This window comes from Chlorocebus sabaeus, chromosome X (genome assembly GCF_047675955.1).
Source record: "Chlorocebus sabaeus isolate Y175 chromosome X, mChlSab1.0.hap1, whole genome shotgun sequence".
Classification (NCBI taxonomy): domain Eukaryota; kingdom Metazoa; phylum Chordata; class Mammalia; order Primates; family Cercopithecidae; genus Chlorocebus; species Chlorocebus sabaeus.
The window spans coordinates 144407322-144425258 of record NC_132933.1 but is presented as its reverse complement, the minus strand read 5'-3'; the positions used below and the strand labels follow the sequence as shown (position 1 = coordinate 144425258).

The following is a 17937-nucleotide window of genomic DNA, read 5'->3' as shown; positions in this document are numbered from 1 at the left end:
TTCCTTTTAGATTCCAAACTCTTTGGGAGGATCTTCCTAAACAAGGTAAAAGCAAAATGCCAAATTCCATATTTTTGCCCTTCTTTTAAAGGGAATCCATACCAAGTGTTTTCAAGAACTTCCTGTCACTTCAAAGAAATTTTTAGCGTGAATACGTAGAGAGGGCATGAGTTGAAATGGCAAGAAACAGATGCGTGGTCTACAAAAAATCCACAGAACAAATCCTGACATGTCACTAAAGATGTAGAATGAATCTCTGCCTCTTGAGTAAGCAGTAACACTGTAACCACAATAGTTTTGACTGAAGGCTACAGTGTCAACTGTTGACGGCCACTGCACAGAACATTCTCTTTTAGAAATATATTTGACATCAGTTTATCTTTGGAATCAAGGTTTTGGCCAGTCACGAAGAATGTTCTCTGGCCAGCATGGATGTGTACTTATTAGATGATGGCTTAATGTTGGTCTGCAGTAGGAAGCATTCCTGGAGGGTGACAGAGCTCAGGGGCTGGAAATGGGTATGAAGAAAACAGTCTGAACACTAACTGACTTCGAGGCATTTCGATTCGTGAAACAAGTCATTACTGACAAATAGAGGCTAGTGTATCTCCGTCACAGGAGCTCATCACTCCCAGCTTCTCCTTTGTGGCCCAGGCTCCAAGTCACTAAACATCAATCAAGTCAGCATCACTTTTGGAATCCAAATCAAGGTCACTCCTTGCCTTTGGATCTTGTCTCTTTATCGTCAAGTCCACAATTTCATGCATTGTAAATTGGATAACACTATGGACTCTAATATTGATTAATAAATATTGATACAATTCTCTGCTTATGGTTTCTTTAAAGATTTCAGTATTTGAGAAAACCACTGATATTCTTCACATTTATTTCTAACTTTGAGTTATTTAAAGTAATGTGTGTGTGTATATGCATGTATGTGTGTATATGTGTACGTATCTATGCCAACAACCATGTTTCCTATTTGTCATGCACTGAAATCATTATTGTGTGGCAATACTGGTCATACTACTGCTTGCTGATACAGTGCAGTGAAGGTGAATCCCTTTTCTTCTGCCAAATTTAATAAGATGCTTAAGTTTTGTAGCACTTGTATTGCAAACTGGACAACTAAATCATGTTTTAAAGCACTGCTCTTTGTTGTTCACAAAGGAGAAAACATTGAGAGTCAGTCCTAAAGCAACACCAAGCCTTACAAGGCTGGGCTCAGAGGCTCTTCTTTACCTCTGTTCTGACATCCTGTCTTCTCTCTGTACTACAAGCAGTGCCGTAAGAATCCTCACACTGAAACACCTAAGGTGTCTCCTTTGTATCAGGCACCGGTCCAACCAATCTGGATGTGTAATCTCATTTATTCCTCACGACAGACCTAGGAGGTGATCTATAATGATTCCTCTAGTTTATCACGTTTTAATAGAATAAAGAAGAAAAATGTATGATCATGTCACTAGATGAAGTACGAATATTAGATAAAAATCAGTATCAATTAACCACAAAGTAAGAAGAGTAGGGGATTGTATTAATCTGACCAGGGATGTCTTCAAAAACCCTGAAGATCACTTAAACATCATGCCTAATATTATCACTTTTAGTCACCATTGTACTGAAACTCTCAGCCAGTTTTAAGGCAAGGGAAAACTAAAACGTCTAAGATATGGAAAGGAAAATATAAAATTCTCATTATTTACAAACTAGATGATGGTTTTTGTAGAAAAAATGCAAACAAATCATCAGAGAAAATGTTATAATTAACAAAGTACTAAAACAATATTGCTGGATTCACAGTCAATATATGAATATAAAACATATTTATAATATACCAACAACAAAAATCAGAAAGTAAAATTGAAGAAAAAGTATGCCATCTATAATAGGATAAAAATAAAAACAAATATCTTGGAAAAAGCATATTAAAAAGTGTCATACTCTCTATCCAATATATTATAAAACGTTGAGAGAAAAATTTTAAAACTGAATACAGTGACATATCATGTTTGTAGATTGGAAGACTCAGTATTTTTAAGATGCAAATTCTTCAAAATCATTGACACATGGATGAATTCAATCTCTATAAATATCTCAGGAGGTTTTTGTGGATATTGAAAAATTAACTCAAATATGTATATAAACATTCAAAAGGCCAAGAATAGTTGAGACAATTTGAAAAAGAAGTAAAAACTAGAAGACTATCGTTAGAAATATTTATAAATCTATGGTAGTTAAGACAGTAAGGTATTGTCAAAACATTGGAAAAATATGCCAAAGACTCTATAGAAAGTCCAAAAATTAACTTGCATGCATATGCATTATTTAGGGCAAATAAGGCACTGTAGAGCTTTGGGGAAAATCGTCATTTGAAAAATACATAATGACGTATCAGAGAAGGAGATCAGAAGGAAGAAAAAAAGAACACTGACCCTCTACAACAAAAATCAATTCTGGGTAAAAGAGGTTAAGAATAAAAGGTGATATGGTTTGGCTATGCCCCTACCCAAATCTCATCTTGAACTGTAGCTCCCATAATCCCCACGTGTCATGTGAGGAACCTGGTGGGAGGTAACTGAATCATGGGGACGAGGTTTTCCCATGTTGTTCCCGTGATAGTGAGTAAGTCTCATGAGATCTGACGGTTTTATAAAGTGCAGTTCTCCTGCACATGCTCTTTTGCCTACCGCCCATGTGCCCATGTAAGGTATACCTTTGCTCCTCCTTCACCTTCCGCCATGATTGTGAGGTCTCCCCAGCCATGTGGAACTGTGTGTCCATTAAATCTCTTTTTCCTTATAAACTACCCAGTCTCAGGTATTTCTTCATAGCAGTATGAAAATGGACTAATACAAAAAGTGAAACAGTAGACAAGAAGACAAGAAAGGAGTATATCTTTGTGACCTTTGTATGAAAAAGGATTTCCTAACCAGGACAGAGAGAATACTAAACCTAAAGGAAACAAAATGAATTGCTTATCTCTAAAATTAAGAACCACTAAGGGCTGGGAGCGGTGGCTCACACCTGTAATCCCAGCACTTTGGGAGGCTGAGACAGGGAGATCACCTGAGGTCAGGAGTTCAAGACCAGCCTGGTCAACATGGTGAAACCCCATCTCTACTGAAAATACAAAAAATTAGCCAGGCATGGTGGCAGCCACCTTTAATCTAAGCTACTCTGGAGGCTAAGACAGGAGAATTGCTTGAACCCGGGAGGCGGACCAGCCTGGGAAACAAGAGTCAAACTCCATTAAAAAAAAAAAAAAAAAAAAAAAAACCACTAAGAAGAAAGTTAAAAATGCAAGAGTGGATCAGAGTGGAAGAAAATACTTACATGAAAACAAATGACGGCTGGACATGGTGGCTCACGCCTATAATCCTAGCACTTTGGGAGGCCAAGGCAGGCAGATCACTTGAGGTCAGGAGTTCAAGACCAGCCTGGCCAACATGGTGGAACCCCGTCACTACTAAAAATACAAAAATTAGCTGGGCATGGTGGCACACGCCTATAATCCCAGCTACTCAGGAGGTTGAGGCGGGAGAATGGCTTGAACCTGGGAGGCAGAGGTTGCAGTGAGCTGAGATCACACCACTGCACCCCAGACTGAGCAACACAGCAAGACTACGTCTCAACAAACAAACAGACAAACAAATAAACAAACACCAAATGACTTGTATATACAATATAAAAAGCATTCTTGCAGGACAGAGTAGCTAAAGAGTTGAAAGAGTCCTTCAAAAAAGAGAAATCCAATTGTCAGTAAACTTACAAAAAGGTGCTCAATGTCTTGGACATCAGAAAAGTGCGAATTCAAATAGCAATGAGGTATCACTACAAACATACCAGAAAGGGTAAACTTACAAAGATGGTAAATACCACATGGCAGAGAGAATGTGGAGCACCTGGAACCATCACCATGTCCTACTGGTGAGAATGTAAACTGGTACAACCATTTTGGAAAACTATTAATGTTTTCTAAAACTTGACATACTCTACGGCCTAAGAATCCCACCTCTATGGAAGAGTATGCGTCAAACAACATGTGCTAATGGGGCATTCACACGCGTACTATTCTTAATAGCTCCACATCTGAATAAGTAAATCTCTATCCACAGCTGAAAAGATACACAGATTGACGTATACTAAGGACATCCAGGCAGCAATATAAATGAATTGTTTCATGCAACATAATGCATTGGTTTTTCATAAAATGCTCATGGCAAGAAGTCAAATACAAATAGAAATTGAGTGACTCCATTCTGATAAATTTCAAATACAGGCAAAATAAATATTGAGTTTCAAAAGTCAGGATGGTGGTGGTTACTCTTGTATGCTTGAGATATTTACTTTTTCAATAGTAGATGTTTACATTTTCATTTTATTACATTATGCTTAAAATTTTAATATTAATAAAATATGTTATATTTTAAAAATATGAATAAGTTGATAATTTTAATTAATATAATAGATTAAATAATTTTCTTAATATTTATTATAAAATTAATTGTAATATAGGCATATAATCTTAATGCAATAAATGTTGAATAAACTTTAATTTTAATTAACATTATAGAAATAAAATATGTTAATGTTAATAATAATATTATTTTACTTGCAGAATGGATTTCAGCAGCTTGAAAGAAAATCCTGGAATAGGAACCACTCCAACACCAATATCACTTATGGCATATGGCCCATCAATACCTTGAGTAAAAGTGAATTTCAGAAGAATGAGGAGAATTTTGAAAACCTAACTCTTGAAACAATCTATTCTGCTTATGTTTTTAAGAGGCATAAGAGTGATAAAGATAAAAGACTCTACGTTGAATAAATTCTAAAAGTACCACCTTGATAATAGAAAAACAAATATTCAAAGACCAAAAAAACTAAACAAAAAGAATTTATGCTAAAGATAAATGTTCAAACGAACGAAATGAATCTATCCTAAGGACAAATGTATTGGGGCCTTAATTAGAAAATAGAAATTCTAAAGGAACTGAAATGTTTCATTGTACTGGAATAATGACATGTATTATGATATTAAGATATACCCATACAGAGTAGCATTTATAGAATGTTATGAAAAATGCATTACAATATAGCAGCTCAAATAATGTTACACAGAAATATGTGTGTATGTTTTATAAACATACTCACACACACACACACCCTAACTGAGTGAAAGACAGATGCACAGAAAATTTCTGAAAGGAAACCCACCAAAATGCTGTTTCAGGAAATGATACTGAGATAATAGGTGACTTTCCCCTCCTACTTTCTAAATTATTTGTATTATGGATCTTTTTTTAAAAAAAAAATTTATAACAAAAATTACAGCTCAAAATAATGAGTATTTTGAGTGTTTTGGATATAACATCAGCCAATCAGCCCTCTGGAAAAGAAATGAAGACAAGCTAATATTCCTGAAATGAAAATATTTAAGTAATTGACTGTTGTAGATTTCCAGATGTGAGATAACTATCAACTCATTCAGACTTATACTATTTAAGTGTTTTGTTCAACAACCATTTGCCTTAGTATTGATACTGTGGCTTGACATTTACTTCTTCAAAACTACCTCTACATTACTGTGCTGTTTAAAGCAAGTAGGAAATACGTAAGTAATGTTTATGTACCTTCTGTTTTCTTCCAGTAGACTTTAACTTGCAGTTGGCCATCCTGATAGAAGGGAGCTCCCACTTCCAGCGGGCGAGTGGGTCGTCGTCTTTGAAAAGGGAGTTGTGTTTGAATTCCACCTTTTCTAGTTTTCGCAAGCTGTTCTTCTACAACAAAGTACAACATTCTAAGTTACTTGTTAAAAATAATTATAGATTCCTGGGCAAGGTGGCCAAATAGGAACAGCTCCAGTATGCAGCTTCCAGTGAGACCAACACAGAAGGTGGGTGATTTCTCCATTTCCAACTGAGGTATGCGGCTCATCTCATTGGGACTGGTTAGACAGTGGGTTCAGCCCATGGAGGGCGAGCAGAAGCAGGGTGGGGCATTGCCTCACACAGGAAGCACAAGTCCCTGGGAACTTCCTTCACTAGCCAAGGGAAGCCATGAGTGAATGACAGCTATCTGGCTCAGATACTACGCTTTTCCCACTGTTTTCACAACTCGCAGACCAGGACATTCCCTCAGGTGCCTACACCACCAGGGCCCTGAGTTTCAAGTGCAAAACTGGGAGGCCATTTGGATAGGCACAGAGCTACCTGCAGGAGTTTTTTTTTTTTTTTTTTTTTTTTAGATGGAGTCTCGCTCTGTCGCTCAACAAAGATCAAAAGAGACAAAGAAGGGGAATATATAATGGTAAAGGATTCAACGCAACAAGAAGAGCTAACCTAAATATATATGCACCCAATATAGGAGCACCCAGATTCATTAAGCAAGTTCTTAGAGACCTATAGAGATACTTAGACTCCCACACAGTAATAGTGGGAGGTTTTAACACCCCATTGTCAATATTAGACGAACAACAAGACAGAAAATTAACAAGAACATTCAGGACTTGAACTCAGCTCTGGACCAAGCACACCTATAGATATATACTGAACTCTCCACCACAAATCAACAGAATATACATTCTTCTAAGCACCATATAGCACTTATTCTAAAATTGACCACATAATTGGAAGTAAAATATTCCTCAGCAAATGCAAAAGAATGGAAATAATAACACAGCCTCTCAGACCACAGTGCAATCAAATTAGAACTCAGGATTAAGAAAGCCACTCAAAACCATACAACTACATGGAAACTGAACAATATGCTCCTGAATGACTACTGGGTAAATAAGGAAATTAAGGCAGAAATAAGTAAGTTCTTTGAAACCAAGGAGAACAAAGACACAATGTACCAGAATCACTGGGACACAACTAAAGCAGTGTTTAGAGGGAAATTTATAGCACTAAATACCCACAAGAGAAAGCGGGGAAGATCTAAAATCGACACCCTAACATCACAATTAAAAGAACTAGAGAAGCAAGAGCAAACAAATTCAAAAGCCAGGAGAAGACAAGAAATAACTGAAATCAGAGCAGAACTGAAGGAGATAGAGACACAAAAAAACCCTTCAAAAAATCAGTGAATCCAGGAGCTGGTTTTTTGAAAACATTAACAAAATAGGTAGACCACTAGCCAGAATAATAAAGAAGAAAAGAGAGAAAAATCAAATAGACACAATAATAAATGATAAAGGGGATATCACCACTGATCTCACAGAAGTACAAACTACCATCAGAGAATACTATAAACACCTCTACGCAAATAAACTAGAAAATCTAGAAGAAATGGATAAATTCCTGGGCACATACACCCTCCCAAGACTAAACCAGGAAGAAATTGAATCTCTGAATAATAGCCTACCAACCAAAAAAAGCCTAGGACCAGATGGATTCACAGTCAAATTTTACCACAGACGCAAACAGGAGCTGGTATTATTCCTTCTAAAACTATTCCAAACAATAGAAAAAGAGGGACTCCTCCCTAACCCATTTTATGAGGCCAGCATCATGCTGATACCAAAACCTGGCACAGACACAACAAAAAAAGAAAATTTCAGGCCAATATCCCTGATGAACATTGATGTGAAAATCCTCAAATCCTGGCAAACCAAATTCAGCAGCACATCAGAAAGTTTATCCATCATGATCAAGTTGGCTTCATTCCTGGGATGCAAGGCTGGTTCAACATACTCAATCCATCACATAAAGAGAACCAATGACAAAAAACACATGATTATCTCAATAGATGTAGAAAAGGCCTTCAATAAAATTCAGCACCCCTTCATGCCTAAAAACTCTCAATAAACTAGGTATTGATGGAACATATCTCAAAATAATAAGAGCTATTTATGACAAACCCACAGACAATATCATACTGAATGGGCACAAGCTGGAAGTATTCCCTTTGAAAACTGGCACAAGACAAGGATGCCTTCTCTCACCACTCCTATTCAACATAGTATTGGAAGTTCTGGCCAGGGCAATCAGGCAAGAGAAAGAAATAAAGGTATTCAAATAGGAAGAGAGGAAGTCAAATTGTCTCTATTTGCAGATGACATGATTGTATATTTAGGAAACCCAATTGTCTCAGCCCAAAATCTCCTGAAGCTGATAAGCAACTTCAGCAACGTCTCAGGATACAAAATCAATGTGCAAAAATCACAAGCATTCCTATGCACCAATAACAGACAAATAGAGAGCCAAATCATGAGTGAACTCCCATTCACAGTTGCTACAAAGACAATAAAATATCTAGGAATCCAACTTACAAGGGATGTGAAGGACCTCTTCAAAGAGAACTACAAACCACTACTCAAGGAAATAAGAGAGGATACAAACAAATGGAAAAACATTCCATGAGCATGAATAGGAAGAATCAATATTGTGAAAATGGACATACTGCACAAACTAATTTATAGATTCAATGCTATTCCCATCTAGCCACCATTGACTTTCTTCACAGAATTAGAAACAACTACTTTAAATTTCATGTGGAACCAAAAAAGAATCCGTATAGCCACGACAATCCTAAGCGAAAAGAACAAAGCTGGAGGCATCGTGCTACCTGATTTCAAACTACACTACAAGGCTACAGTAACCAACACAGCATGGTACTGGTACTAAAACAGATACATAGACCAATGGAACAGAACAGAGGCCTCAGAAATAACACCACACATCCACAACCATCTGATCTTTGACAAACCTGACAAAAGCAATAGGGAAAGGATTCCCTATTTAATAAATGGTGTTGGGAAAACTGGCTAGCCATATGCAGAAAACTCAAACTGGATCCCTTCCTTTCACCTTATACAAAAATTAACTCAAGATGGATTAAAGATTTAAATGCAAGACCTAAAACCATAAAAACCCTAGAAGAAAACCTAGGCAATACCATTCAGGACATAGGCATGGGCAAAGACTTCGCGACTAAAATACCAAAAGCAATTGCAACAAAAGCCAAAATTGACAAATGGGATCTAATTAAACTAAAGAGCTTCTGCACAGCAAAAGAAACTAGCATCAGAGTGAACAGGCAACCTACAGAATGAGAGAACATTTTTGCAATCTATCCATCTGAAAAACGGCTAATAATATCCAGAATCTACATGAAACAAACAAATTTATAAGAAAAAAAAACCAACTCTATCAAAAAGTGGGCAAAGAATATGAACAGACACTTCTCAAAAGAAGACATTTATGTGGCCAACAAACATACGAAAAAAAGCTCACCATCACTGGTCATTAGATAAATGCAAATCAAAACCACAATGAGATACCATCTCATGCCAGTTAGAATGTGGATCATTAAAAAGTCAGGAAACAACAGATGCTGAAGAGGATGTGGAGAAATAGGAATGCTTTTGCACTGTTGGTGGGAGTGTAAATTAGTTCAACCATTGTGGAAGACAGTGTAGCGATTCCTCAAGGATCTAGAACTAGAAATACCATTTGACCCAGCAATTCCATTATTGGATATATACCCAAAGGATTTTAAATCATTCTACTATAAAACACATACACATATATGTTTATTACAGCACTATTCACAATAGCAAAGACTTGGTGGCAACCCAAATTCCCATCAATGATAGACTGGATAAAGAAAATGTGGCATATACACCATGGAATACTATGCAGCCATATAAAAGAATGAGTTCATGTCCTTTGCGGGGACATGGATGAAGCTGGAAACCACAATTCTCAGCAAACTAACACAAGAACAGAAAACCAAACACTGCATGTTCTCACTTATAAGTGGGAGTTGAACAATGAGAACACATGGGCACAGAGAGGGGAACATCACGCACCAGGGCCTGTTGGGGATGGGGGGCAAGGGGAGGTATAACATTAGGAGAAATATCTAATGTAGATGATGACTTGATGGGTGCAGCAAATCACCACGGCACATGTATACCTATGTTAACAAACCTGCACATTGTGCACATGTATCCCAGAACTTAAAATATGATAAAAAATAATAATCATTATTATATAACCTGATATTAGTCCCAGTGTACTTCATTTCGTCCTGTTATTTAGTCATATTAAATGTCTTCTTTTTTTTAAAGTAAAAGATGGTATAACTGCATATTCTTTCATGTTCAAGTTAATGAACCGCCCCCCTTCAAAATCCACTGGAATACTAAAAGTATATTACACGTAATCCCCAGTATTTAATTTGGTAAGTAACATATATTCACCAGGCTTGAAAGATGCTCCAATGTAAATAATAAGTATAAATAATATTTCTCATTATAGTTTTTTTATAGTTATGGGGAAAATAAAATAATATTACAATACCATTTCGTGAAGCAGTCGATAGGTTTTCGTGGAAAACCTATATGTAATATGGAAGTATGAGTATTATCCATCATGCTTGGTGCAGGGCTCTAAATGGAAATGTGGTTCAGCTTTGTCAAATAAATAGTAAAGAGCAAATTGCACCTACTCAGTGGACAATGCCAACTTCAGCTTCAACACCCAGCAACCCATCTGTGTGTCATTCAGATTAGTGACAGACATCCAAATTCTGACAGATATTAAAGTGAAACTTTAAAATATCCAGCAAATGAAATGAAATGAAATGAAAAGGCATCAGGCTGGGCAATGGAGTACAAGAACCCATTCAGTAATTAGCTCTTTCTGTCAGCAATTCTGAGCACTTCCCAAGAGCCAGGCATTGAGCTAGGAGTTGCAGAGATAAAGTTTTTGTACCTGAGGGGCTCTTGAAATACCACCAGACACATCGCTATCATGATGGTGCGCCAGCAGTGAGCTTGACCAAAGGCACCTGCCCAGTGGAAGAGCATCAGTCTGACCAGCCACTGTTTCTGTTCTTTGAAAAAGTGGCCACAAGTTTTCTGAGGAATCGAGCCATGGGAGTATAACTGCTGCCATGTGACATGGTATTTTGCGAAGAAACCAGGACACTTTAGGAAAGACGAGGTGAAAGTATGTTCACATGTTCATTATTGGTTGCTATTTAAAAGCATGAACTTTTTTCCCCTATTGTCCATTTAAAAGGGTATTCAACACATATTTGTTGCAATGCTAGGACACCATAAAACTGAACAAGAAGGATTCCAAGTCCTATGTGTCCCATATCCAGTGGGAGATAGAGACATGCTACTATAAATCAAAACAGCATTAAATATCTCTTTGAATCAGGCAGTTCAAGATTTCATTCTTAGCGTAGGTCATTTCTTACTGTGTTGTTGTGTAGAGTCACGATCTGACTCTAGTTTTAGTTTGTTTTTTATTATTCTGTTTTCATTTAGCTGTATCTTTCTCTCTTTTGCCATTCCTAATTCTCCAAATCTGCTTGTTTTCTTTGTATCTATACTTCTGATTGCTTTAGCTCAGAATGGACCAGCACTACTTGTTTCTGTCAACCTTCTTTGCCCATGAAAACTTCTCAGAGGCTCTCCCTGGTGATTTTCCAGAGTAAATCAAAACACACCACTCTTTTGTGTTCCTGTATTTTTTGTTTTAAGTCATTTTTTCTTCTTTAATTTGTTTCTCAAACTCAACCCAGAAGTCCTCTACAAAACAGAGCTCATGCTAATCTTCCTTGGATGAAATGAAATAAATAAAATTATGAACTGATGGCTGTTTATACCAAATATATTACCAAATACTCACTTGCCTCGGGCTATTTGGGGTGTTTTATTTATGTCAATACAGTAATCCTTTAACATGAGATTCAAACATGTTGCAGGAAGGGCAATAAACTTAATAATTTTTTTATTTGGAAACAGGGTTTCACACCATTGCCCAGGTTGGTCTCAAACTTCTGGCTCAAGTGATCCTCCCATCTGAGCCCCCTAAGTAGTTAGGAGTATAGGCACATGCCACTGAACTTCACTTTTGACTCCAGGTGTGTTCCTGAGGGGCTTGGTTGGGGTGGTGAATTTTGACACTAATTTACATTCATAGAGCCATCCTATGAAATTAAGCAGGGGACAGTAAACTTTTCCTAAATGGCCAGATAGTAAATATTTTTGGTTCTGTGCATCATATGGAAAATGTTTTCGGTTTTGCAGACCGGTCTCTCTCCCAACTACTCAATTACTGTTGTACTCCCCAAACAGCCAGACATGATATGTAAATGATATGCAAACAAATGTGACCCTGTGCCAATAAAATCTTATTTACAAAACCAGGAGGGGGCTGGATTTGGCCTGTGGGCCATAGTTTGCAGACCCCTGAGAAAGGAATTAGCATGCACTGAAGATGAAAAAAGCAGCACTCAAAAATACTAAGAACTGTATTCAGTTTCACATAATTCAAAGAGTGAAGGTGAAATTTAATCCCAGGGCCATCCCATGCCAAACTTCTGTTTCCATCACCATGTACTGAGTCTTACAGAGTACCCATTTATATGATTTAATAATTAGGACACCACAAATTTCCCTAGGCCCCAAATTTCTCCCTCATCTACTCACTGAATTTAGAGGTTGCATACATAGAAATTCTGCCTTTTGATGCAAGACATTTCTGCTTTCTGAATTCCAAATAGCCCTTTGAGAGATAAAAGGGTAAGCTGTATTGATTTTATGCTTATAAACAATGTGTTATCGAAACTCTTCTAATAAAAGCAGTGAGGTTTGCATTCTTGGGCAGGTGAGAGGAAGACAGAAGGATGAGATGGAGAGAACACGCCCAACGTGGGGTAAGACAAGATCAGTCAAGGAAAGCTGTGGACCCCAGAAGATAATCTACATCAACTCAATTTTTCCTGACACTGGCATGACCAATGAATTGTCTATCCAACAGACCAGATGAAAGGAAAATAAAAACACACATTTGTTAAATTCGCATTTAGGCTATTTTAGCTTAAAGAGTTCAAATCGATGTGTGGATAACAGAATCATTTATGAGGTTGCTACTTTTTGAGAGTCAGTATAACCAATAACATAGGAAGCCTAGAACCCAGGAGAAGAGATAGGGACCAGATATAGAAAACTCATGGTTATCCTAGCCGAAGTCCATCACTTTCTTGACACTGTCATGGAGTTAAAGACTCCTCCTAGTTATACCCAAAGTCTTCATGACATAACTAATTAAGAATTTAAGTTTTCTTTTGCTTTTATTGTTTTAAGGGTTAGGGTCTCCCTCTGTCTCCCAGGCTGGAGTGCAATGGCACTATCATGGCTCACTGCAGCTTCAAACTGCTAGGCTTAAGTGATTCTCCTGCCTCAGCCTCCCAAGTAGCTGGGACTACAGGCATGCACCACCAAGCCTGGCTAATTTTTTTTAAGAGACACAGTCTCACTATGTTGCCCAGGTTGGTTTCCAACTCCTGGCCTCAAGCAATCCTCCTACCTTGGCCTCCCAAATTGCTGGGATTACAGGCATGAGTTACCGTGCCCAGCCAGGATCTAAGATTTTCATAAACCCATTTATGTTTCTAATGATCTGTGATAATATTGAGAACTCACCACCAGATAACTAAGACAGACACTATGTTTAGATAGATATCATGTTTAGATACTAGGTTTAACCTCATTGTCAATCTTGTCTTCCTACTTGCTTTATATCCTAGGCAAACTTTTTCTTTTCTATTCTTTTCTTTTTTTTTTAAATGGAGTCTTGCTCTGTCACCCAGGCTGTAGTGGAGTGCAGTGGCACAATCTCAGCTCATTGCAACCTCTGCCTCCCAGGTTCAAGTCATTCTCGTGCCTCAGCCTCCTGAGTAGCTGGGACCACAGGCGTGCATCACCATGCCAGGTTGGTCTTGAACTCTTGACCTCAAGTGACCTGCCCATCTTGGCCTCCCAAAGTGCTGGGATTACAGGCATGAGCTACCGCGCCCAGCCCTAGGCAAACTTTAGTATTTAATTATATATGTAAAAACATATTTTTATATATCTCAAGATTGAACCATTGTTGCTTTACTAAAATGATTCAAGAAGAGAAATCCACCAACAATTAGTGTTGCTGACACATGCCATGGGTAAAAACCGAATAAGGTGCATACTACAATGCTAGCAGTATGACCCTGACTTTATAAGAATGTCTCCTCCACTTTCAGTAATAAGCAAAAATGGAATAATATCATATCTACCATATTCTGAAAAAGTTATGATGTCTGATTTACACTCTTTGATAGTCATAGGCATTAAGAAAATAAAATATGTACACTATTTTTCAAACATCCAAGTTTTGATTAATTTTATAGATCATCAAGAGATTCAGAGTATTTTCGCTCCCATCTATTCTTGTTCTGGAGAGCCAGAAAAGAATTCCAGTTCCAAGAGGCAGCTATAAAACATTTGGAACCTGTCAAACTTGAAAATATTCCTCCTGCCTTCAAAGAAACAAGCTACCTTTCCATTAAAGACAATGCTATATCATACCTCCTTCAAGGGACTCTTTCATAAAACTGCATGAACATTCGGCCTTCACTTGAATAGAAATGTTTATCATTAAAACACCTACTAGCCTGCAGACCTGGAAAAATATAATTCAAAAAGTAATTTATATACTGACATTTACTACTCTCCTTCCTATAAAATGTAATTTCCCTTGCTTATACTACAACGTTGTAATTATTCTTTACTTCTAGTTGGTTTGTGATGAAATATATAATGTTCTTATAAAAGTCACAGACTAGTGTTTATGAGATTATATATCAACATTGGGATATAAAATCCTGACAAACATTCAACCGTATCCTACATAATCCGCTGAAAAGTCACTCTCTTCTGTGGAATCACCTGAGACCCAAACAATATGTGTTATTATAGGTACTTTGCACTATGACTTCTTTTTCTTTCTTTTATTTTATTCCTTTTCTGAATCTATGTAAGAGGAATCAGTCTTCAGAATAAAGTGGTCTTTGATAGGTTAACTACCATATCTCTTAATTGGTCAGCTAAAGTATTACCTAGTTTTAAAAGATAATTAGCAAAAGACCTTAACACAGGGAATCAACCGGTCAAATAGATTTCTTTCATTTAACTGCTTGCTTTGTTCATTTAACTGCCATAATTCCAGTGTCTCCCCACCTGGCTAAAAACTCCCACTGGTAAAGATAATTCTTCTGGAACAGCCAACCAAGTGAAAACACAAACTCTTGGAGGACACAGTTAAAACATGCAAATGGCTTGTAAAAGATGTCCAACCTTGGTTGTTCCAAGATGAGACCAAAAGCCATTTCCTTCTCTCTTCCCCTTTAGTATTTATAACCATAGCAGATGAAAGCTTAAGAAAGCTGTAGTGTTGGAGTGTGGCACACAGCAGGTTGAATGGAAAGACAGTTGCATTCAGCTGAGTTACAATCAATTTACTGAGCTCTTACTATGTTCCTGGAAAATTCAAGAAACCTGTTGGTCCTGAAATAATTGCAGGACCTAGAAACAAACTGAAGTGAACAGGAAGTGGTAAAAGGAAGTCTCCCAAGCTTCTGGTCAGTAGTAACCTCAATGGAGACCAGAGATACATGGGAACATCAAGCTTTGTAAGTGGAGGGAGTGAGTTCAACGTGGAGTATGTTGAGGTTGAGATGCCTGTATGACATTCAGATACAGGGAATGACAGGCTAGAGACATCGGGTGTTAGTGGAGAAATCAAGGCTGGAGCTGAGTCATTGAGAACAGACCATGAGTAGGTAGTGACTAAATTGTCAGAGCAGATAAGGTAGAACCCTGGAGAGCTCCAATGTCCAAGAGCTGGAGGGAGGCAGGAGATCCTACAAGGAAACTGAGGTACGAGAAAAATTAAGACATCTGGGAGTCAAATATACAAAGGTCAAGATGTAACAATGGGGAAAGTGTAGTTAAACAAGGACAAACTCATCAGAAGTGGTCAATAAAACTGCAATGGAAAACATCCACCAGACTTAGAAATTAGCAGGGGCAGATTTGGTGGAAAAGTGAGATTGAGAAATAGATTGCAGAAATTTGAGAAAAAATGTGGAAAGGAGAAAGATAAGATGGTAGCTAGAATGAAACCAGCATCAATGAAAGCTTTGCTTTAGAACTGGAAGCTGAGCAGATCAAGCCAGTGGAGAGGAATAGGTTGAGGTTGTAGGCAAACAAGGGAGTAACTAATTAACTTGGTTTCAAAAATATTTTTGTTGCCATGTGTATATGCCAGGGATTATGATGGATACTGTGACCAGATATATAGATAATCCATGGTCTCTGACGTAGATGAGATTTGACTTCAGTCAGTGCAGGTATCTGAGTTGGGAAGGAATGGGTCTAGAAACCACATGGTGAAGTCCACCACATACAGAAGGAAGGCTGACTCCACCTTGGAATACAGAAGACAGGAGAAGATAAACCTGGACATGAGAATAGATATGTTTATATTTGTGGGGAACTGCACGGCTTACTGAGAGGAAGGGATTTAGACTAGACTGTGCACTCCATGTAGATACGTTTATATTTATGGGGAACTGCATGGCTTACTGAGAAGAAGGGATTTAGACTGGACTGTGCACTCCATGTGCAATGTGACTTAAAGGACAGAAAAAGGTTTATAATCATACTTGAGAGGGTAGCAGAAGGAGCTAATTAAAGAATATCTCCCTGAGTTACAGGATTCTGTGGGGATGCCCCAGGAAGGGTGAAAAACTTGTGGATATGCTACAGAGATCCAGGGTTTCATAAAAGTTTTGTCTGTGGGCTGGACCATGACAAGGCTCTAGATAATGTAACTTCAACAAGGACAAGCTGAGGTTGGACTTTTTTCCTCCTTGCTTTTGGTTCTGGAAATTAACAGATATTAAATTATGGGAATTTGCAATCCCATACCAGTTTCTAATGGGGAAAGAATGCTGTTTATTGGAAGAACCAGGAGACTAAAAGACATGCTTATTTTATACAACAGATGAAATCTCCACCACCAGCAGAGAAAGACAGCTCTTGCATGAGCTGAAGTTTAAAGGATTTTGGCCTGAGAAGGGGGTTGGTAAGGAATATAGAAGAATATAGTGAAGGATGCAGTTTTGGGGAAAGTGAGAATTGAAGATAACTAGGTAGCTGTCTTAAGAGTGAACTCCAAAAAGAGAGAGATCTGTAAGTACACTGATACTTTCTAAAGAAAACTGACTGCTCTTTAAAGAATGGATATTTAAGAAAGAGCAGAAACATAATACTAATTAGGAGACTATTTTAATTTACAGGAAAGAAAAGATAATAGCCTGAACAAGGGAAAGAACTGGACAGATTCCGTATGGAATTTAAAAGTAGAGACAAAAGGACTTTCTGAAGAATTGGATTTCTGAAGAGAAAAAACAGAAAAATGAAGAATGACTTCTGCATGTTTGGCTTGAGCAAAAGGCTGAATCTTGGTGCCATTTATTGAGATAGGCAAGCCCAAGAGAGGAACAGGTATGGGCGAAAATCCAGACCTCGTGTTTGAACATTTTATTTGAAATATCTGCAAGCCATCCAAGTGGAGGTGCTAAGTGGGTGGCTGAATGTAGGACTCTGGAGTTCAAAGAGTGGTCAGGGTGGAAGGGCAGGGAGTCATTAGCACACAGATGGTGGTTAAATCCCTGCAACTCATGAGACCTCCAGGGGAGAGAGCAGTGGCCCATCCACTTTCATTCTTTCCTCACGCTGAGTTCTTTGTCCATGCAATATGCTTCTCTAACTCTCTACACTCATCCACGCTGCTGCGTTTGTGTGGAATGATGTCCATTCTCTGTGAGCCTGCAGATCGCTCACTCTTCAGGACTTCATGAGGGATGATGTGATTCTCATTCCCACCTCCATGTCGGTTATTTCTGCTTCCACTGTTTCCTGTAGTTCTGTCTGTATGCAACACACAGATCTTTGTTATTATTTTACATATTTATCTCCCAAATTCAAAATTAGGCACTTTTAAGGCAGAAACCAAAATACGTCATCGTGCTGGGAATAATGTATGTGTGTATATATGTGTGTGTGTATGAGTATGTATGTGTGTATAG

General features: G+C 37.8%; 1 protein-coding gene across 1 annotated transcript in view; it reads right to left on the bottom strand.

Annotated features, from left to right (window-relative positions):
• Window positions 1–17937, bottom strand: part of ANOS1 (anosmin 1) — a 199749-nt gene that overhangs the window by 15928 nt on the left and 165884 nt on the right. The window contains exon 9 of the mRNA XM_037986319.2: window positions 5640–5786. Coding sequence (XP_037842247.2) covers window positions 5640–5786 — 147 coding nt within the window. The remainder of the gene's footprint in view (window positions 1–5639; window positions 5787–17937) is intronic.